Source organism: Taudactylus pleione, unplaced genomic scaffold (assembly GCF_031769625.1).
Source record: "Taudactylus pleione unplaced genomic scaffold, aTauple2 ptg000471l, whole genome shotgun sequence".
Lineage (NCBI taxonomy): Eukaryota > Metazoa > Chordata > Amphibia > Anura > Myobatrachidae > Taudactylus > Taudactylus pleione.
In genome coordinates, this window is record NW_028284873.1 from 4,107,926 (window position 1) to 4,132,384 (window position 24,459).

General features: G+C 42.5%; 1 protein-coding gene across 3 annotated transcripts in view; it reads right to left on the minus strand.

The window, feature by feature from the left end:
* The window catches only part of MLLT1 (MLLT1 super elongation complex subunit), a 44,084-nt gene extending 21,066 nt beyond the window's left edge, over positions 1 to 23,018 (minus strand). For all 3 annotated transcript variants that reach the window (XR_015869929.1, XM_088448911.1, XM_088448912.1), the window contains exons 1-8: positions 22,785 to 23,018; positions 9,822 to 10,002; positions 6,625 to 6,707; positions 6,386 to 6,529; positions 5,763 to 5,891; positions 5,096 to 5,653; positions 4,708 to 4,795; positions 4,374 to 4,482 (exon numbers count right to left, since the gene is read on the minus strand). Coding sequence is in view for 2 of the 3 variants with exons in the window: in XM_088448911.1 (XP_088305037.1) it covers positions 4,374 to 4,482; positions 4,708 to 4,795; positions 5,096 to 5,653; positions 5,763 to 5,891; positions 6,386 to 6,529; positions 6,625 to 6,707; positions 9,822 to 10,002; positions 22,785 to 22,796 (1,304 nt within the window). In the remaining variant the exon portion in view is untranslated. The remainder of the gene's footprint in view (positions 1 to 4,373; positions 4,483 to 4,707; positions 4,796 to 5,095; positions 5,654 to 5,762; positions 5,892 to 6,385; positions 6,530 to 6,624; positions 6,708 to 9,821; positions 10,003 to 22,784) is intronic.
* Between the last annotated feature and the right edge of the window lie 1,441 nt (positions 23,019 to 24,459).

A 24,459-nucleotide genomic window follows, 5' to 3' on the forward strand; every position in this document is an offset into this window, starting at 1 on the left:
GAATCCGCCGCCCAAAGGAAGTATTCTGGGAGGCATACGTTTCAAAAGCATAAAACATTGTGAACGTACTCACGGAAGACCCGGTGGTTGCCTTGCAGAGCTGTTCAGCAGAGGCGCCCTGTCTTACCGCCCACGATGGTCCAACAGAACGAGTGGAATGGGCTGTCACCTAGTTCCGAACACGGAGATTAGCCTGGGTAGAGACCTAGGAGATGGTCATACGGAGCAAGCCGGACAAAGTTTGTTTGTTTGCTGGCCAACCTCTTTTGTGGAATCCATATTACACAAATAGAGAATCTGTCTTCCTGATCGTCTTGGTCCGATCCACATAGATCCTGAGGGCTCGAACCACATCGAGGGAAGCTTCACCTGTAGACAGGTCTGAAGCCTCAAAGGCCGGGACTACAATTTTGTCATTAATATGGAAATGGGAAATCACCTTTGGAAGGTAGCCCACCTTGGTACGGAGGACCGCTCTATTCTGATGAAATACCAGATATGGAGAAAAACATGACAAAGCTGCTAGGTCAGACACCCTGCGAGCTGAAGAGATAGCTAGGAGAAAAAGTGTCTTCGCCGTCAGCCATCTCAAGTCCACCTTATCCAAGGGTTCAAAGGGATGCGTCTGCAGTGGCCTGAGAACCAAACACAAAACCCACGGTGCTACCGGTGGGAGGAATGGAGGTTGCAGTCGCAGTACCCCCTGCATGAATGTTCTAACATCTTGCAGAGGCGCAATCTTGCGCTGAAAGCAAACCATCAAAGCCGAAACCTGGACTCTCAAGGTAGCCAGACGAAGAAATAAATCTAATCCAGCCTGGAGAAAACCAAGTGCCCTGACCACCTTTAATATTTTAGGGTCATACTTCCTGTTGTGACACCACAGAAAAAATGACCGCCAAATCCTGGGATAGATGCGAACAGATGCAGGCTTCCTTGCTCTAAGCATCGTCTGTATCACTAACGTTGAAAGCCTCCTGGCCTTTAACACGGAAGACTCACCAAGCCGTCAAAGCCAGTCAAGGTAAAACCTGGTAAAGACACGGACCCTGCATTAACAGGTCCTGTCGCAGAGGCAGTGGAAACGGACTGTCTATTGATAGATGTGTCAGATTCGAAAACCAATGCCTCCTGGGCCAGACAGGAACTATTAGAATTATCCTGCCGCCTTCCTGTTTGAATTTCCTGACGACCCTTGCGAGGAGGGGGATTGAAGCCAAGCCGCACTGAGGCCTGCCGAGAACCTCATGGCAAGAAGCAGTCTGGTGTTTCGGCGTTGGCGCAGGTAGATGGAGCCGCAGTAGAGTGTCATTACTAGCGCTAGTACCGCTAAACTCTTTTTCAAACTTAAGGTATACCATAAAATAAAAAAGCTTAGGACTGCCCACTGTAATAACAGGTGCGTCTTGCCGAGCACCAAACAAAAAAACTGAATGCCTGTGGCTGGGGGCGGGGTATATAGGGAGGAGGACCAGTGCATGCTGGGAGCTCCAAAGCTTTGCTGTTTGGTGCAATGGACGCTGTCCAACTATATATCCCAGGGTAATTCCTGTGGACCCTATGGAACCCGAAGAAGAAACTCACCTATACAAGGTGTTTCTCAACATTTATAAATATTTTCAGTTTTCTTCACTGTGTTTATTATCATTAGCCGTATAATCACCTTTTAAAACATATTGGGATCACATATGGGACTAATGCCGTTAAACACAGTAAAGAAAATTAATATTAATCAATCTTGAAACACACCATAGGTGAGTTTACTAAACTTCTTACACCTGTCTAGATTGTTTGGATGATGTGATATCCATGCAGCAATCAAGGTAACCTAAGATCCGCGCAGTATAAAGAGTCATTTACTTGAGTTCTCAATTAACCTATGACACATATATCCATATCTAACATTGTGTACTCTTTCATGAATTATGCCCTCAAACGTGTACCACTGGAGGCAGAGATGTTGGATAGCACATCAAATAATGGTATTCTTGTTTTACAGTGCAACTCCTGCAGATTACATTTTTAGGACTTGTATAAATTGTGCTGATCTGTTTGCTCTATAATGCCAAGCATGTATTAATCTTTCTAATACATAGAATATATTAACTTTTTTTCTATAATATTATTAAAAAGTAACTACTTCTAATTATAGGAAAGGAATATTCTTTTGCATGGCCCAACCTGCACTGCAAGTCCATATGGGGACTAGTTGTATGGCGATAGAAATGCACTCTATTATTACAAAAACAGACCATTGTTGTCAGCACTCGTCCTTACCAATAAAAATCTGAGGGCCTCATTTATCAAGGGGTGATATTTTTGTTATCCTTGTTCTTAAATGGTGCTCCAATCAATCAGCTCCTAACTGTCATGTGTTTGAACCTCCTATTTCTACTGTGCTAGAAATATTTTTCATATTTTAATAATAAACATTTAAGCTGGTAGAGCAACGCAAATGGTCCTCATTGTTTGCTTCATAGTTTCAAAAACTTTTTTGGCTCTGTAAAACATTTATAAAAAGAAACAAAAGTATAGCATAAAAAGTGCTTATCCAAGAAATAGGAACACCACAGTAGTGGAGTCCAGGCTGTCAGCTGCCGTTCTGTGTTGGCATTCAGATGAGGAAAGTCACAGGCAAGTTTCTATGTTTCTATGAGCTGCATCACGAAGTTCAAAGAATCTTGGATTTTCCCAGCAGAAGTCTGTCCTAGAACAGCAGCTGACAGACAATCTGAGGTTGTGCTATCCCTATTGCCAGATACCCTAAAGGACCATTAGGACCCAAACATTGGGTAAGCAGGTGAAAAAGCTGTGACTGCAGAAAGCTTAGCGGGTGTGAACCTACCAATTTACACAACAAATTTGGGCAGTGCCTGCAAGTTACCATCTGGCTGTTTAGCTAGAGAGAGAGCACATTCCTCCTAACATGGAAGCCTGCTGCAGAGGACTGAGAGCAAGGTGGACCTATAATGAATAAATACTCCAGGCATACAGTGTATTATTCCACTCCGTAATACACAGCCCTTGCCATATATTTCTGTCAAATAGTAAAATTACATCCCTGTAAGCACAAAGCAGGGCATCAATTCAGTTAACGCATTTGTCCAACTTTTTGCTTATTTCCTGTATCCACAAAATGGTCCTTTAAATGTACTATCCAGTTTATAAACTAGCTCCGCTATCACATTTCCACACTGGCTTTCCCATCTATCTTCATATATAGATCTTGGCATATATTGGGTGTTTCTGTGACATGTGCAGTCTCTCTCATACAAAGATCAGATCTGGTTTCTCTAGGTACTGTTCCTCAAGGCAATGCTTCCCCATAACTTCCCATGTACATTTTGCTATGCAACAACTCCGAAGCTACACTCTTGTTATGGTGCATACACACGGTCAGATTTTTCTTCAGATCTGAACAATAACGATTTAAAAAATCGTTCAATCGTTCATATCTGAAGGAAAATCTGACATATCTGTCAGATGAACGATTTGAACGATGCGCATTCCCAATGGTCAGATAACGATATCTGACATCTGATTTGATTGCAGTCAGACTTGGATGATTCCATTCATTTTAATGCAGTCAAAAATCGTTCAATCGTTCAAATCTTTGGTAAAATCGTTTAATCGTTCATCTGACAGATCTGACAAATCTGACCGTGTGTATGCTCCATTAGACTGGAGGTTACTAGATTTTTTACATATTTTCTAAACATTTCAAAATAAATAACATAACATATTGGTATAATTTATTCTGCATGAAAAATGCCAATCAATAACTTGAAAGTGGACCTGCAATGTAGAGGATAGTTCGTTTTACAATGTGCCTTGTGCACTATGTGTAAGCTTAACCTCTGTACAGGAGCGAACAGGAGTCTGTCTTTGCAATTGACATTCGCCATTTGAATATAGCGTGTAGACATGCTTTATGCTGTCTCCTGAGCTTAGGGAGCATTTGTTCTTCTTAGGACATACCCAGCACACAAGGTGATCACAAAAGGTCCTCTTTAAACAAGTAATTTATTACCCAAGTCAGTAACCTGTTGTATATCATGCTATAAATGCTCTAAGAAGCACATCAACATTCAGTTTAGTGAGCCTACAATAGGTCTAGTACTCTATAACCACCCTAATAATAAACTACAAACACAACTGGGATAGTTACTCTACTTGTACTAATCATACAAAGTTCGGTATAATTTTATGTGCATGAAAGTCAGCAGAGGTGGCAGGAAGTTTGTAAACTCTACAAATTAAACTTGTCTTTTGGTAAGAGACCTTTTGTCAGTAATTCTTCATATTTGCAATATTCTAGAAAAAGCAAAGTACATAAATTACCGCTGTACTCACTCCATAATAAAACTACTCACCTAGAATCCCGACCTGCTGTCTTATTCTTCAGGGCTGCCTCATCTCCACAAGAGCTGTCGTCATCCGATTCTTCCGATTGGAGATCCTCCACCATGGACCGCAAAGGACCTGGTAAGTGGGATTAATGAGCAGAAAATTCTTCAACAAGCCGATATTTACGGAACAGAAATCCTTAAAGCTAGTTGTGGCTATCAAGACATATTTATTATTATTATTATTATTATTTTTCCTATTTATTTTAACCAAGTTTTTGCTCAAATAAACTTCCCTAAACATTCTGATATGTCTGGAAAGTTGGCTTTATTATTTTACTTAAGGAAATGGTGTGTATACCTTGGCTGTGGTTTTGTGAAGGCTCAAAGTCGGACTCAGAGCTGGAGTCTGAACTGGAGCTGCTGTTCGATGGACTTGATGGAACAGACTAAAAACACAAATGAAATAGATGATAAAGAGGGAAACAAAAATAAGGAGGAACAAACTTAAGTGGTAAAAGAGTGCAACACTGATTGTATATCACATTAGACATTTCACCATTATGAAGACACATGGACATTGTTCATATGGAGCAGAGCAAGGAAATCCTCATCTAGTTTGGCACAGAGATGCGGTTGCGACAATCAATTATTCATATTACCATCAACTATGTTTTCAGAGAACCAAAAAAAAAAAATGTACTCATTGGGAAGGAAGTTTAGAATAAGAATACATTACAAAGCATTACCTCTGATTTTGAAGATGCCTCATCATCAGAATTTGTATCCTCAGCCTCTACAGCTTTTTTTACTTCAGTATCTGCTTTGGGTCTATCTACTTTATTTCCCGGCTTTTCCTTCACTGGCTTTTTGTCTGTGTAAGAGGAGGTGGTAGTGATAGTGGTATTGGTATTCGTATTAGTAGGACCACGAGGGGAGGTTCCAGAAACTACAAGTCCTTTAGAGCTGCCCTTCTTCGGCTTTTTGCTGCTAGATTTGGGAGAGTCTGTGTGTGGAGGCCTCTTACTGGAGGGTTTGGTGTCAGATGGACCCCCTTTTGGAGACGTGTTCTCCAGTTTGGGCTCTTTGAGGGCCAATTTTTGCTCTTTGAAAGCTACTTTAATAGGTGCCTTCTCATCCTTAGGTGGTTTGTTCTCAACTGGTTTTCGTGAGGAAGATGGTTCCTTAACTTGCTTATTCACTTCACTTTCTTTGCTTTTGCTTTCTGAATCTTTCCTTAATCGCTCTCTATGTTCCTTTGTCACTTTGTGGGGTTTTGAGGTTTTGCTGCTGTCCTTGTTGCCATCCTGTAAAAAGGCAGTGTGTCACTATGCTGATTACAGAAGAAACTATTTTTCATATTTATTAAGATAGTGTGAACAGATTTTTTAAAACTTAATGTGGTAAAATACAAACCTTTGACCCATGTGATGACTGTTTAGCCTTTTTCGGGTCTGAGAAAGCAGAGAGGGGGATTGTAGGTAACATGGGGTAGTCTGGGCTTGGCCTTGATACAGTCTCTGCTCCCTCTGGCATGACCATCACCTGAAATATAAACATCACACAAGTATGAAAGATAATATAAAAGGTGCACTTCTAGAAGACTATATTTTACATGTGTGTAATTTTAAGAGGTCCGTATATGTGTATTTTAACAACTGGTTTAGATCTTTTTGTGCCTAGATGGCTGCAAACCTAGAAAACTACAAAATGCACTACCACTATGAAGATGTGAGTGGTAAGATAATTGAGTGTCCATAGTTTTAAATATATTACAATCAATTGAAATTGGAAGCTTCAGTGCAAAGGCAACTTTGACGTCTTTTGTACCCCTAAGAGTTTGTTATATGCATACTAAATATAACTAGGCCATCTACAAGGGGTTCAGTGTAGCATTACTCTAGCACTGGCTAGCTCCTTGCAAGGAAGGTATTGGTGTATTATAGCCTTCTTATCTCTGTGTTTGGATGATACGTTAGTAGAATGAGGTCTGTATGTGCAGCTAATGCTGAATTATACATCTATCTACATGTGCTCACCCCTCCTGCTTTGAGCAATTTCCTGCGGAACTCCTTGGTTGGATTATTGAAGGTCAGCTTCTCACAGCGCAAATGGTTTACTGGCGGATTCCCCTCCAGGTTTAGAAACAAGTCGTATGTGAAACAAACCTTCTTAGGTTCTTCCTGTATAAACAGTTAGAGGCAAGGACATATTTCTATATTGCTGCAAAGTGTATACTGATACTCCAAAAAGTAACCAAAATCTGAACATACTATACCTTATTTTTGAAGTAGACTTCAATAGGTAATATAAAGCCAGCGTATCCAGTTTCTTCAACTTTGTATGGGGGTTCCTTGCACACTGCAAGAGGAAAGGCACAAATAAGGTGTTGAATGTCTGCAATTTCCATAACTAGAGGCTTCAGGAAAAAGTAAAAACTGGGTTTACACAAAGTGTATACTACATTGATGAATTTCAAATCAGCAGTAGCACAATCACACACTTAAATAGGGGGACTAAGGGACAAAGCACGGATGTACAGTAGGGAGACGGAAAGCATGCCAAGCTGAGTGATTAGAATACTAGTGTGGTTAGTAAGATTTATACCAATACGGATTACCAGAATCAAGCTTTTACTTACTGTATCAGGCTTTTACTTAATTAAAATGCCAGGTTCTGCTGGTATCAGGTGCTCTCTAAGATCAGAAGAGTAAACTGTGCCCAACATTATGGAACACGTCTTAATTTTTCTCTACTTATATTCCTATAAATACACTACTCATTCTACACCAGATATTCAGGTCTAACCACATGGAAACCGATTACATACCAAGAGCAAGTAGAACACAAGAATATAAATAATAAACAAATAGCTCAGTATCAATGGATTATTACTGTATCCTCTATTCAGCTTTACATGTCTAGTTTTTGACAAAATTGTATTTTACAATAAAGATTTTAAAGGAAAATTAAATATACAGATTTTGCAGCAAGGTGGTCACAAAGACAAATAAGCTTCACATGATGTCACTATATTTAGCTACATATTTGTATTTATTAAAGCATGTAATAACAGGTTTGTGCCATTAAGCAGTTAAGCCATCTTAGATGGCTCAAGAGTCATGAAAAAACAGACTGTCACTATCAGCATATAACCTTTCAGGATGACAGTAGAATAACACAAATTTTATCTTTTTTGATCTATTAATTTCATACCTAAATGAAAAAGTAAGGACCAGATTGTATGCCACAGTTTTTTCAAAGCCACCGATCATCAGTGGCTTTGACCGGTAACTTTTAAAGGGCAACAGGAATTCACGATAACAAGCCTGGTTTAACATTGATAGTGCCTTTTTTTAAACTATCGATCAAAGCCATCGAAGAGCGCTGGCTTGACTAACCACAGACTAGTAAATCAACCCTTAAATGTCATGTTTAGGTGTTCTGCCACCTTATTCGCATTTCATAGACCCCCCTTGTGAAATTTACATTGTTTTCAGGTTGAGTTACTTTTATGTAATCAAAACAATCCTTAACATTTACTGAATGTTATGGGCATGTTCCTCATAGTATGGGGGCATAATATATCTGTACTTTTTGGTGCCCTGTGCCAAAGAGAGCATTGGCGCCCCCACCATTTTTAAATAGGGACATAAGATAGTGCACCTGAAAAAGGGCCATGGCCTGATGGGGAAGGGCCAGGGAAGAGATAGGAAAGGCCAGGAGATGCTGGGGATAAAAGAATAGGAAGCTACAAGTGAGAATGATAATAAACAGGAAAATTAACAGGCCCAAACAGCGCCCCCTGCCCTGCGGTGCCCTTGTGCCATGGCACTGGTCACACTACCCTAGTTATGGCCCTGCTTTGTGCAAACTCAAACAAGATAGATGGCAGGATGAAAAGAACATACTTTGATTATGATTAAAATATGGTGCAACTTCACCTGGATGTAAAGTATAACTCTTTATGGTGGGATTAAGACAAGAGAAGTGGTGAGCTGACAAACTGAGGTGGAGTGATAGGCCCCTATATTATACGTTTGGCCAGTAATACCACTTATGGATACTGATGTAGAATACCCATATTTCATGGGACACCCAGTTTCATGGTGCTGGGGGTGAACTGGTGGCAGACAAACTTTAAAATGCAATTATTTTAACAATTTTAATTTGTACTTTGTTTATATATGTAAAGTGTTCCCTGCTTCACAGCATTGTAATAGTGATCACACCATAACATCACTGCTACAAGTGATCTCTTACTGCAGGGGTGATTTCTGAAGGAAAACTTTGGGGACATCATAAGGACGTTGTTGGGATTCCTCAGCAAACCCTTTTGGACATCTGAGACACAGTACTGCCATTAAGCACTGTGTTTTACTGACCATGACTTCCAGGAGCAGAATTAGTCACACTATTATCAGTGACAGCCCAGGTGCCAGTCAGATTGGTGAAAGGTAAAAGCTGGTTGGTTCCTATGGGTCACAGCACAATGGTTCATTTATTTACTATTTATTAACAGATATTTATATTACACACACATAATTGCAGCACTTTACAGAGAATATTTCATTTATTCACAATAGTCCCTGCCCCAATTCCCTGCCACATGGACACACATACACAATAAGGCAGGGGCATTCGACATGCGGCCCTCCAGCTGCTGTGGAACTACACATTCCAGGATGCCCTGCCACAGTTTTGCTATTAGGGCAAAAACTAAAACTGTGGCAGGCACAGCAGCTGGAAGGGCGCATGTTATATACCCCTGCAATAGGGTCTTTTTTTTGTCAGGAGCTAATTAACCTCCCAATATGTTTTTAGATTGTGGGAAAAAACTGGAGCACCTGGAGGAAATGCACTCAAAACAAGGAGAACATACAAACTCTACACATATAGTACATTGGACAAGAATAAAACTCATGATGATAACCACTATGCCAATTGTGCTGCCCAAGTATCTAGAGCAGTGGTGTAAACTTGCAACCCTCCAGCTGCAGTGGAACTACGCATCCCAGCATGCACTGCCACAGTTTTGCTATTAGGGCATACTAAAACTGTGGCAGGACATGCTGGAATATGTAGTCCCACAGCAGCTAGATGGCCACGAGTTTGACAACCCTGATCAAGAAGAATCTATTAAATAAATCGTATTGCTGTCATCCTCTGCACCTCAACATTGTCTACCAATGGGCTCCCACCTGCCCAAGGTGACCAGGATATAACAGACTGCTTACAGTTATGATGGTGAGCTGCAGACTTCAAATCAGGTAAATGCTAGGAGATAGGGAGGAAGGGAGTGGATTATATCAGTTCATACTAAAAAAACATTTTCTTAATTTAAGTAGAAATTGGGTAACATTAGTTTCGCTTTAGGAATAGTTTATTTTACAATCTAATTCCTATGATGGGTATGTTGTACATGGGTAAAGAATATCACCATTTGCAAGAAAGTAAGAGTTTGCAGGCACTCACCACGCTTAGGTCTAGGGAAGCTGTCATGCAACCTGAACACCACTTTCTCTACAAAATGTTGTATGTCACACTGCTCAGGACCACGAACAAACACCATCCAGTCGTGGGTGAATCCGTCAGTAGTAGGTTTCTTCCTCAGCTGGGCGCGATGTCCCAGCTCCAGCTTCACCTGAACAGTACACTGCAGAAACACATGGAGTGAAACGTCATTAATCATTTTTAGAGACGGTTGGGCTACAGGTCTGCTAACTTGAGTCACTGGCCTGGCATGTATGACAGCAGCATCCAAGTTGAAACGTGGACCAAAAACCAAGCACCATTCATCCTGTATGCAAGTAAATTATACATTTTCCATCATGACTGACCATTTTCAAATCAATGCTATTGAGCTCTTTTAAGCCCAAAATAATTGTTGACTTAAACAGGTTTCTTCTAAAACATTATTTTAGAAGAAGCAGTGCTTCAGTATAGAGTATTTTATTTTCCTGTCAAAAGGCATAAATAACCTCATGCACTTGTCTTGCCAACAATGTAGATACACAAATTACCACCGTATAACATTAGCCAGTGTCAATTACTTGATTGGGAGAGAGAATCTCAGCTTTAATGCAGCACTGACCGGCAATACGTACATAACTTACAATTTGCTGTGACACAGATTTCTACTGTTTGTGGTGACCAGAATTTATTAAATGTTGAATTACAGATAGCAAAATCATTTTAGAAATAGTTAAGCAGAATTACTATACAGGTTGAATCTCCCATATCCAAATATTCCGAAATACGGAATTATTTTTGCATGACTGAGACAATGAAACCTATGTCTAGGGCACAAATTATTAAAAATATTGTATAAAATGACCTTCAGGCTGTGTGTATAAGGTGTATATGAAACATAAATGAATTTCATTTCTGTACACAAACTTTGCTAGAGCTACAAAATTATTGAAAATATTGTATAAAATTACCTGCAGGCTGTGTGTATAAGGTGTATATAACACATAAATGCAGTCTGTGTGTATATTGGGGTCCCATTCCCAAGATATCTCATTATGATATGCAAATATTCCAAAATACGGAATATTCCGTTATCCAAAATATCCCCGGTCCCAAGCATTTTGGATATGGGAGACTCAACCTGTATTAGTATACATTCTAATTTATTAGCAGTTCCATTTCCCAAGACCACCAGCTGCACATACGTGAACATACAGCTTGCCCTCTCCTGTAAGCATGACCAGCAAATAGAAATCTATTATTAAAGCCTGAAACAAAGGTCTCCAACTTCTTCCCCTTACTGACATGTACAATACAGTACTGACATGGAAACAATGCAGCCACTAATGCATGCTTCACATATATATTAAAGATGAACTTCTCAAAAAGGATTTTGTTTCTGGTTACAGGCAGTACATAGAAACTTATATCCTTAGGTGGAGAAAGAAACGCGTTGGGTGACAGAGCAACACCTTTGTATGACCTCATAGCGACAGCCTTTTCAATCAACAGTTTGTAGATTATGCACAACTTCATATGGGTTGTAACAATCAGATCCCAAAGAAAAAGAAGGGATCTTATACAAGGATTCATCTTTTCTGTGACCTTAATGGACCTTCTTTCAGTAATATTATTGGGTTGGGTACGGGAAGCCGGCAGTCAGGATCCAGACGCCAGCATTCCGATAGGGTTAGGATAGAGACACCTGTTGGTAAGTATCCTAACTCTACCCCTAACCCTGGGCTTGACACATTTTCTACAATCTAAGAGCCAGGATGAAAGTGTTGGAGCCAGACCACCGTTCTAAAAAAACACAGTTATTAATCGCGGCAGTACCGCGACTATTAATACATAGACCCCTAACTTTATATATAGTTACAGGAGTAGAGTGAGGAGCACAGTTCTGTGTGTTATGCAGCAGCAGCAGCTGCAGCTGCTACACATGCTTTAGTCCACAAAATGGGATATAGGGGATGAGTAATAGGAGGATATAGAGATGAGTGAAAGTCCCCTCCTCTCTCTCACCAGCTATGAGTTCACATCACATCACTGAACCGCACTCACCTGGAGCCCTCTCTGCCAACCCTGCTGCTGCCAGTATCGCTTCCGTGCTGAGCAGAACATTCCAAGTTGACTGCCAGGCAGACAGCGTTGATAGGTCAGTGTGCTCACCCCTCTTGATGCTAATTGGCAGACAGGACACTGAACGTGTGATGTCATCAGCGCAGTACTTGTACACGAGCTACACACTTTAATAGTGGTGGGCTAAGGCCCCTTGGGCAAATCACCCCCCCCCCCCATCCCCGGTGGACACATCGATACCCTCCGCAGGCACAATCCCCAGCCATGCATAGAACCTCTTACCAGAGGTCTATGCAGCTGGACAGCCGGGACGGAAGAGAGTAGTGTCACCGCAGGCAGAGGAGTCATTGCAGGAGACACCCTCAGCGCATGCACTCCTGTGAAATGGCAGCCCATGAATCTCTGCTGAGGCACTGCTTCCTCCAATCCTCCCTCACTGAAAAATCTGGTCACCAGGCAACAAAGTATAGTTGCCATGGCGACCTGGCCCCCAGGATTTGTCGAGCCCTGCCCTAACCCTCCTTCCCCGCTGCCTAAACCTAACCCTCCCCCCTAGTGTCTAACCCTGACCTTCCCCTTAGTGCCTAAAGCTGGGTACACACCTAAAAGGTATATCTGCAGATGATGATTGTTCATTCACACTGAAGAACCATCATCAGGCTGCGGGTACTGCTGGCTGGTGGACGCATCGCGCCCCACTCCCTGCTGCAAGTGTAAGGGCATTTGGCTGACCGCTCCCGTACACAAAGCACAAAGGACAGATATCTGCAGATAGATCGGCTGTGCAGCACAGACGACGCGACATGTCTGAATTACATCGTTCACAGATATACGCCGACGTGCACACAATATTTTGGGCAATCAATTGATCGCCATATATATCTGCCCGTGTGCACCCAGCATAACCCTAACCCCACTACTTACCATTTTATATATATATAAAATGAATCCACGAATTCTACTATCAGCTTTAAATGTGAAGGCTTACTATTCCTAACATGTAACATTTGATTATGTTTTATTTATGCCATTTTTCTGCTTAACAGAAGATTATTTACCACCTGTTGAGATGAATCCGGATATTATGATTCCCATTGAGGAAACCAAGGCATGGGTGGAATGAGATCTGTCTGCAAGAATGTGCTAGAGGGGCCTCACATGAAAGCATACAAATGTCTTAATGCCACAAGCGTCTGTGCCACATGATCCATCTATGCCAAACAGAGGCAAATATAATCATCCTTATTCTGATTACTTTACGGACCCTAGACAGACGTGAAATATGGGGATATGTCCTATGGCGCTATTGTGATCACAGTGATTACACACTTTATCAAATATAACTGGATGAAGGTGCACGGATAGCCTGCCCATGTGTTTTTATTTACTGGAATGTTTTGCTGATATTGGGTGCGATTCAATTCAGCTCTGGGAGCTTACTCCCAGAGCATCGCGCTGAATTGAATCGCCCCCAATCTTTGTTTTTTTTGCCCATCAAAATATATGTAGAAAGTCAAAAGAGGAGCGCAGCTGGACGTATCCATAGAGTTTATGTGAGGGCCAGATTAAACTATATACTGTGGTGTGTTAATGTACAGTAAGAAGTGCGGTTCTCAACGCACCTGGGTGTCATTATTATGACAATCTGACAACAGAAATGACTGCTATGGCTAGCTTAACAATAACATTTAGGGCTATTTAATAACTCAACTTCAGTCCTTGTGTGCAGGTGTATAAACAATGTATTGATTTGAAATTATTAATTTATTGCCAGTTATTTATATAGTACACACATATTCTGCAGCGCTCTACAGAGACTATTTAAATATTCACATCAGTCTCTACCCCCAGTGGAGGGTATCTATATTCCCGTCATGTATCTATATTCCCGTCATGAACCAATTAACCTACCAGTATATTTTTGAAGTGTGGGAGGAAACCCATGCAAGCATTTGGAGAATATACAAACTCCACACAGTTAGGGCCATTGTGGGAATCGAACCCACAACCTCAGTGCTGTGTGGCAGTAATAATAACCATTACACCATCCAATATAATTCATTATTAATTGATTGCAAATATGTAAAATTATTTATAGCATTTTTTTTTAAATTGTGCCATAATATACCATGGTTTCTATCATATTTTGTGATCCTCTTTGTATCATAATGTTTATCAATGTACGCATTTTTGCCTGTATATTCCAATTTGTGGTGTCCTGTTGTTTTATATTTGTCCATGCACTTAAAATTTTTCAATAAAATTTACTTTAAAAAAAATAAAAAAAAAATTGTGCCATAATATTCAATTGCACATAAGCCCTAATTTTACGGCTAAAAGCAAAGGGACAGTAATAATAAACATGATGTATGCAAGCCTCTCCACATAAAGCACTTATGTCAGTCACCTATACAGATATAGCCCTTTCACACCAGGTCCCTACCAAAATGGAACAATTTCTCATACACTGCAGCTCAGGAATGCTACCTCTCCACCTTCAATTCACCCCTCCTTAGACTGGGTTGGGGGCAGGCTCATGCTGCATCCCAATCGCACTCAACAAACTTCTGGATGCGACAAGCTCTCACACTGGAACGAGGGAAACGCTTGGTGCACTCATGTTACCTGTTACAGTTTACACCGTGATTTTTTATTTCTGATTAACTTTAACATGGTTTTCATCTTATAATGCTGTCGCTATTCTTTTAAGATGGCCTTTTTATACCTTTGTATTTAGCTTCTTATTCATTATTTTTATTTTCTCTCCGCCTGGATGTGATACTTCACTACTTGCACACCCTGCCAGATGTAACCTACACAGTGCGCCCCAGATGGCTGCCTGGATGGTTATTTCTTGGGCAGGATGAACAAACACGTGGCTCTATTCAGTCTGGGTGTATTATATTACAAATGTTTCAGTCACCCATATACATCATGCCCAAACTGCGTCAGTGTTTGCAGAATTTGCTACTACCTGTTTTGAACCATGTACTTCCGCCCCACTGTATGATATGCCTGCGTGCTACACCTCCAATGTAGTGCATCCTCCATAGGCAGTATGTACTTCACATGGATCTATTCATACTGGGTATATCATACTGCCACACACGTCAGTTCTCCCATATATGCCTTGGGTCCTTGTACGGCTTATCTCCCACATTGTAACCTTCGTAGTGCGCCCAACATGGCTGCCTCACCTGGTACACTCGTAAATGGGATGAAAAATACATGGATCTGACGATTATGGTGGGACTCCAAGCATTAGAATGCTGCAACCACTCATTTTGTGTCATCTCTTCTAGGCATAACCTATTCCACCCAGGGTAATCCTACGTAGTGCGCCCAAGATGGCTACCTCATCTAGTACCTTTTGTTGGTGAAATATATAACCCGTGGAAGTTATTTTGCAAAATGTCTGCACCAACCCTGCAATACATTTATTGTGCTCTTTAGGTTCTGGTTGTTTTTAATTATCTCTGTATGGTTTTCTATTTTCTGCAATACCTAATCCTTGTACAATGTTCCATGTTTTCTGATGTCTGTAAAGCGACTGAGTCCTGCGGGAGAAAAGTGCTATGTAAATACAATTATTATTATTATTATTAGACTCCCCCAGCCTCTAGTATGACTGGATGCTGTGTTCTCTTCCCTACTTCCAGTGTGGTTTTAGCTAATGAAGTATACACCTTTACTCACTTCTACTCTCTCTACAGGCTTTTACTGTCCTATTTAAACAACTTTTCAGATAACTAAGTAGTGGCAAATCCCTTCATATCCAAGACGGTCGCCATGATACCCTGCACTATGTGCAGCTATCTATGTGGAATCCTATCAAGATTAAAATAAAATCTTCTCTAGCTGCTTCACTTTTATTATGGAAAAGGGGAACATATCAGATGAAAGTGATAATATACTGTGTGAGAATTTCTGACATAAATAAAATCAGCCAATAGGAAATAAGGGGTATATTTACTAAAGTGCAGGTGTTTAGTAGAGGAGATGTTGCCCATAGCAACCAATCATGCCAAGACTGAGGACATTGGGCCTGATTCAGACCCACTCGCGAGCGGCTGTCCGCTCGCAAGTGGGTTGATGGTGCGCATGCGCGAGACGCGACGAGCGAAGGACTTTCCTTCGCTCATTGTGTCTGATCAAAGGGGGCGTGCTGTCGATCTTGATTGACAGCACGCCCCCTTTGGTGGGCGTGCCGGGGGTGTGCCTGCCAGACGGAGGCGTTCCCAAGGGAACGCCTACCGTCAGAAGCCGGCCCCACTGACATCACTAGTGATGTCAGTGGGAGTGATTTGGCTCTGATACAGCCAAAATCACTCCTGGCCTTTCGGTTGAGAAACTCAACCGCAGGCTTCTGCTCGCACTGGCGATGGTCGCGATGGTCAAGACCATCGCGACCATCATCCTGCACGCTCGTATAGGCTGTGGGTGGTGACCCACAGCTATACGAGCGTCCAGGAGGACGCTCCATATTTATGGAGGTGGGCCCTGATTCAGAGCGAGCGCTCTGGTCAGAGCGTCCGGCTCTGAATCAGGGCCATTGTCTTGAGTTCAGTTTTGCAATAAACCCAGTCATCTGCTACAATTCCAATCACTGAGGCTTGATCTGTCATTATTCCCTTTGGTGGCAGCTGTAGTGCACTCATCGGCATTGTTATCTCGCACATGGGTGTCATTACGGGAAGCAATCAGGAAGCCGACTGCCTAAATACCGGCAGCCGGCTTCCCGACTGTCTTATCCCGGCATGGGTGAAATGCCGGGCGTCTAGATGTAGACGCCCGCATTTCCCCGACACCGGGAGACCGGCGCCCGGCATCACGATCGTAGTGATGCCGGGCGCCGTGAGCGGACAGCCGCGGGGGGGGGGGGGGGGGGGAGGGTTAGGTTTAGGGCTCCCGGGGGGGACTTAGGGTTAGGCACCCCCCCGGGAGGGTTAGGCTTAGGCTAGGGGGAGGGAGGGTTAGGGTTAAGCACCCTCGGGGGGGACTTAGCGTTAGGCAACGGGGAGGGGGTTGTTAGGGTTAGGCACTTAGAGGGGGGATTAGGGCTAGGCACTTGGGGGGGAAGTTAGGGTTAGGCACCCCTAAGGAGGGTTAGGGTTAGGGGGGTTAGGTTAGTGTATACTTACCTCTCCACGATCGGATTTCCAGCGCTGTCGGGCTTCCGCTGCTTCGCACTCTGCTCCTGACGGGCTGCCGCTGACGGGAATCGAACCGTCAGCGGCAATTGTAATGACCCATTCCGTCATAACAATTGCCCTGTACAGCCTTGGCCAAAAGTTTGGAGAATGACACAAGCATTGTTTTTCACAAAGTTTGCTGCTTCAGTGTTTTCAGACTTTTTTGTCAGATGTTACTATGGTATACTGAAGTAAAATTACAAGCATTTCATAAGTGTCAAAGACTTTTACTGACAATTACATTAAGTTTATGCAAAGAGTCAATATTTGCAGTGTTGACCCTTCTTTTTCAAGACCTCTACAATTCACCCTGCCATGCTGTCAATCAACTTCTGGGCCACATACTGGCTGATGGCCGCCCATTCTTGCCTAATCACTGCTTGGAGTTTGTCAGAATTTGTGGGTTTTTGTTTGCCTCTTGAGGATTGACCACAAGTTCTCAATGGGATTAAGGTCTGGGGAGTTTCCTGGCCTTGGACCAAAAAATTAAATGTTTTGTTCCCCGAGCCACTTAGTTATCACTTTTGCCTTATGGCAAGGTGCCCCATCATGCTGGAAAAGGCATTGTTCATCACCAAACTGTTCTTGGATGGTTGGGAGAAGTTGTTCTTGGAGGATGTTTTGGTGCCATTCTTTATTCATGGCTGTGCCCACTTCCTTGGCTGAGAAGCAACCCCACACATGAATTATCTCAGCAACTTCTCACAACCATCCAAGAACAGTTGGGTGTCAAACAATGCCTTTTCCAGCATGATGGAGCACCTTGCCATAAAGGGTCCATGGCCAGGAAACTCCCCAGACCTTAATCCCATTAAGAACTTGTGGTCAATCCTCAAGAGGCGGGTGGACAAACAAAAACCCACAAATTCTGACAAACTCCAAACATTGATTAGGTAAGAATGGGCGGCCATCAGTCAGTATGTGGCCCAGGATTTGATTGACAGCATGCCAAGGCGAATTACAGAGGTCTTAAAAAAGAAGGGTCAACACTGCAAATAGTGACTCTTTGCATAAACTTAATGTAATTGTCAGTAAAAGCCTTTGACACTTATGACTAGCTTGTAATTTTAATTCAGTATACCATAGTAACATCTGACAAAAAGGTCTATAAACACTGAAGCAGCAAACTTTGTGAAAACCAATACTGTCATTCTCAAAACTTTTGCCCATGGCCGTACATCAATAGTTCATAGGCACAGCACTCCTATATAAGCTTGGTTATATTGCTGCTCCTCATGCCCCAAATCCTTAGCTACCCTCCATTATTACTCATATCCTTAACTACGTTTTCAACAAACCTTGCTAGCAAATGGTAGAATGGTACAGACTTACTAGCTACACACAACTATGATGGGATCACCAAAACACTAAACATTTTGACATAAGTATGAACATAAAATGTACTATTCACTTTTACCTTGACATTATATTATAGCTATGATAAACAGTAACGAATGTTGGTGTAATCCGGCTATTCCAAATAACTGAATTATAGCCTATCACAGTTCCATAGTTAGCACTGCAGGATTCAATAAAGAAAATGCTGTCATATTCAACCTATGGATCATTCACATCTATCTGCATGTAAATACACATCACTGAAGCCCACATTAGTTTTCATTCGTCTTCATTCTTTTTCCCAGCTCATACATGTAAACAACCCCCAATTTGTAGCAGAGCTTATCCAATAAGCAAAACAAAATCCCCAGCGAGGTGCAGGGGACCTAATTAAAGAGTGGGTGCAGGCATCCTGTGATGAGATTGATACAAGTAACACTCTTTGGCCAGGAGTACTTGCTTCCAACATTTGGCTATACTTCACCTTAAAATAGACAGATGAAGAAATATCCATTCTTATTTATGCTCCATAATAAAACATATTTAATAATTTTAATACAAACTGTCTTCAGACCTCAGGTAAGTGTTGTGATCCACATGCTTAATTGAGTGACAGCAACAATACTCTGTGTGCAATGGTCAACATAGGAAAATTACAAACTTGCCGGAATTATTGCATTTTGGAAAGTGCAAGAACAGAAGCTTTGGAATAGTATTATTAAGATCAATAACCCCGAAATAATTTAGTTTTGTGCCTCCATCAATGTGTCTCTATACAATCTCTCTGCAACTCCCTATTGGTAATGTCCCTCTAATTGACTCCTTGCTGTGAGCCATGCCATCTCGTTATGCCCTTGCCAATTGCTTTTTATCACGATGACCCACTCATTCCTAAGGTAGGCCATTGGAAGTTGATGGTCAGGAACCATCAATGTTCCTAGCTCGATGCAATTAGTTTGTCCAGTCGATTCTGAGTTTGCAAAGGTTGCTAATATTCGCAAGCCTTCTTCCAATGACCATCTGATGGTCTTCATCAGTTAAATTCAGCTGCGGCTGCCCGAAATTTCAGCTGCGGCTGCCCGAAAGCAGTGTCTTCAACACAGCTAGGTTGCACAAATACGCAAAATTCTACTGTACGTACGGACAGAACAAACTCTATCCCTCATTCACTGTCTTTCTCGTCTGATGCACGCACTCTGTCTCCTGCCTGTCCCATTCAATTCCTCCCCCAATTACCTGCCTGATCCACTCACTCTCCTATCTTGAGCCACTCTCCCTCTCTTCTGCCTCAGTTACTCTCTCTACCTGCCTGACCCACTGACTCGCTTTATCTCCTGCCTTGCACACTGTCTCCTTCTCACATCTGCCTGACAATTCCCTTCTCTTTCCTGAACCACTCTCTCCCTCTTAACCCTGACCAACTTCCACTCTGTCTCTTTCTCTCTTTTTCTCTCTCATCTCACTCTCTCGCCCATCTCTTACTTGTCCAACTCACTCGCTCTCCCTCTCCTACCTGACCAACTCCCTCTCGCTATCTTCTACCTGACCAATTCACTCACTGTCTAGTCTACCTTACCCACTCACTTTCTCCCTCTGCCAGACTCTAACTCACTCCCTTTTCTGGCAAACTCACTTTCTCTCAGTCTTTTCACCAACTCTATCTCTTACGACTCTCTTCTCACCAACTCACAGGGCCAGAAGAGAGTTTAGAAAATGTGAGAGTTTAGCAGTAAATTCTCACATTGGTCGAGTTATAGCTTCAAAATGGGTAAACATCTGGATGAGAGATTAACTTGTGAGAGTATTTGAATCTGAAAAACATGTGTGTTTGCATGTTCTCGGACTCTTATTACATTGGTCGAGTTTAAAAAGTGTGAGAGTTTACTGCTAAACTCTCACAATTTCTAAACTCTCAACCTATTAAATTTGGCCCAAGGTCTCTTCTACCTGACCAATTCAGTCTATTCTACCTGACCCACTGACTCTCTCCCTCTACTTGACCCACATACTCTTCTGTTTAACTTACTCGTTCTCTCTCTTCAGACTGGCCTCTCTCTTCTCTCTCCCAATCCTGACAGACATACTCCATTTCTTTCCTGCTAGACCCTCTCTCTTCAACTTAAGTAACTCATGCTCCCTCCCTCTCCTACCTGACCAACTCATTCTCTCTCATCTCTTCTTCATTACCCACTCCCTCTCTAAACTGCCTGACCCACTCTCTCTCTCCTGTTTAACCCAAGCCTCTCAATCGCTCCTGCCTGACGTACACTCCACCACTCTTTGTGCAAGACTCTGTTCAACCTAAACAACTCACTCACGCTCCCATTACCGATACTATTCAATTTGCGTTGAATTGAATTGAGCCCATTGTCTCTTCAGCCTGAACAATTCACTCTAATCTCTGATACCTGAACTACTTTCTCTCTTCAGTCTCAGTCACTGTCTCGCCTGCCTATTCCTCTCAGTCACTCTGCAAGACACACTTCTTACCCGATTCTCTCCATCTCCTGGCACACTCACTCTCTCTCTTCTGCCTGACCAACTCACTTTCTCCCTCCTTCCTGACCCATTCACTGTCTCCACCTCTTACCTGAAAAACTCAATCTTTTTTACCTGACCAACTTACTGTCCCTCTCCCTTTTCTACCTGACCAACTCTCTCTACTTCTCCTGACCAATTTCCTCTCTATTTCTTTTGCCCAACCATCTCTCTCTCTATTTCTTCTACCTGATCAACTCACTCTCATCCTCTCTTCTACTTGATCCACTCTCTCTATCTGCCCCTCTTACCTGACCCAGTCACTCTCCCCCTCTCCTACCTGATCAACTCACTCTCTCCCCCTTTTCTTCCTGACCAACTCCCTTTCTCCCTCTCCTACCGGACCAACTCATTCTCTCTCCACGCCTACCTGATTTGCTCTCTGTGCCCTAGGTGATGCTCTCTTTTGCACCTAACAAGCTCACTCTTCTACCTGGCAAACACACACTCTCACTTCTACCTGAGCGACTCACTGTTTTGCTGTGACCCACACACTTCCTGCTTGACCTGCTCAATCTCTCTCTGCCCAAAACACTCTCTCTCTCTCTCTCTCTCCTGCCAGACATATTCTCTCTTCTGTCCAACCAATTCTTTCTCTTCTACCTGAACCACTCACTGTCTCCTGCCTGACCAATTCTATCTCGCCTACTTTCTGCTTGACCCAAACTTTATCTATTACTGACCCAAACTCTCTTTCTACTTGACCCACTCACTCTTACTCTTTCTGCCTAACCCACTCACTTTCTCTCCCTTCTGCCTAACCCACTCTTTCTCTCTCCCTTCTGCCTGACCCACTCTCTTTCTCTGTTTATTATCACCCACTCTATTTCTCTCTCTTCTGCTTGACCCACTCTCGTCTCACCCACTCCCTTTCTCTCTCTTCTGCCTAACTTACTCTCTCTCTATCTGACCCATTTTCTTTCTCCATCAAGAATCACCCACTCTCGCTGTCTTCTGCATGACCCACTCTCTCTATCTAGACTCACCCACTTTCTCTCGTCTCACCCACTCGATTTTTCTCTTTCTGCCTGACCCACTTTCTCTCTCTCTCTTCTGCCTGACCCATTCTTTTTCTCTATCTACTCACACACTCTCTCTCTAGTCTCACCCACTTACTCTTTTGTCTCATCCACTCTCTCTCTCTCTTCTGTCTAACCCACTCTCTCTCTCCTGTCTGACAGATTTTCTTTCTCTATCAAGAATCATCCACTCTCTCTCTCTCTTCTGCATGACCCACTATTTATCTCTCTCTTCTGCCCGACCCACTCTCTCTCTAGTCTCATCCACTCTCTCAAGTCTAACCCACTCTCCTGTCTCACACACTTTCTCTTTCCTGTCTGACCTACCTACTCTCTCTTCTGCCTGACCCTCTCTCTTTCTCTATCTTGTCTCACTCTCTCCTGTCTCTTCCACTCTCTGTCTGACCTACTCTCTCTCTCTAATCTTACCCACTCTCCTTCTCTCTCCTGTCTCATCCACTCTCTCTCTTTTGCCTGACCCACTCTCTTTCCCTCTAGTCTCACTCTCCTGTCTCACCCACTGTCTCTCTCACACTTCTGCCTGACTCACTCTCTCTGTTTCTTTGCATTCCTCAATCTCTGTTTATCTAGACCACAGGGCATTGTCAGTAAGCTATTATTGCCAGCACCAATATCGGTTTCTCAGTGTCTATATTAACTGGGGTTATTTCTTTTCCTCTTAACGTTGCAACTATCTAAATCTCATTTTCAATACGCCTATCAGTGCTGTCTACATGCAATCACTTGCGCCCAGTCCCTATTATCACCACTCGGTACCTGCCTTTCTCTTTCAGTACCTGACTGTCCATGTCTCTGTGTTCAGAACGTCTTTCTTTCCTCCTGAGGTCTTCTCGGCGCCTACGGCCACATCCTCCGCTACTACGGCCTCTCGTTCTATCACCTTGTCCAGTACAAGAAGACAAGGAAAGAACAGATCCAGCAAGGCCCTACAGCCCCAGCTTAGGCCCAAACCCCCTTCTATCGTTAATGGATCACTCCGCTTGCAGATCCCAGAGCCGGGATACCGGAATGTACCACCTCGAATCTGACCAATCCGAGGGTTAGAGTGGGCGGGGCTTCCTGTCAGGAAGGGACGAGAGAGAAAGAGTGGGGAGGACAGACCTACAGGATAGGCGGGGACGCTGTGACTGACATGATGGTTCACTAATCGTCAGCTGTCCTGGAGTTGCCATAGTTATAGCAGGTTCCGGCCCAACATTCCCAGCTCTAGTGCTCCGCCTGCTTTCTCTCATATATTTAAGTCATTTCTTATGCGAGGTTATTGTTATCCAGAAGAGAAGAAGACGTCGTTTTCGTAGCTGGACTTGTGCTGTGAATACATTCGCGTTAGATAGTCTATTGTTGATTATGTTTTATACATTTTGGACACTTGAAATTCATTCTCACTTATAACAAGCTCATGTATGCCACTTCCATTTATTATGAGTAAATCATGTGCATATTTGGGTGCTGAATACATACATAGGAGTACTTACACATTCCAAATTGGAAGTGGCCCTATTCAACTCTGTGGGCCTTATTCAAAGTTGAAAGTAAATGTAGCAGAATGCCCTAGAAAACTGTGGCAATTTTGTATTAGGAAATTTGAGAGGCTGGAATACTGGATAGTGGTGATTATCACCATATACTGTATATGGAAATATGATTAGATTTTTCTATTACAGTAATCTATAAAATGAAATAATATATATTAATATACCAACAGCAATTGTTTCAATCATATTGTAATATTAGAACATCTATTTGTGCATATCGATTTATCTAGACCTGTTCGTTTGGTCTATATATTTCTGTGTAACTCTCTTCCTCTTTTCTCACTGAGGGGCATATGTATCAAAGCTTGATGTGAGATAAAATTGTGAGATATAGATCACCAACCAATCAGCTTCTAACTTACATTTTGTAGGCTGTGTTTAAGAAATGATAGGAGCTGATTGGTTGGTGATATATATTTCACAATTTTATCTCACATCAAGATTTGATACATATGCCCCATGTGTTGTTATATGTTGGAATAATGTTAAGTGATATAACTATTTTCATGGTAATAGTGGATTAGAATGAGCAGCATGCTACATATCACTTTAAACCTGTGAATATGATGTCAACTAATTGGTTAATCACCGACAGATGATTGAGTTCTACCACATGCTACTTAAAGCCACCTGTGTGTACAGACAACTTATTCTGCCTTTTGAGAAAGCCGCTGATCGTGGTGAAACGCGTTAAGGATAAGCTGTTTTATTGACAGTCTCGCATACCTGCATCCCTGGATTTACCACCAGCCACCCTGTGGATATTACGCACATCAGGCGCTATCTGCTTGCCAAGCCGCTTCACCTAGCGTGTCAGCTAAGCGGCTATTACACTGCTGGATTTCCCCTCTGACTTTACTAACTCGGACCGCGGCTTCTAGATAGTGCGGTTTCTTACATTGGAGGCAGACGGATC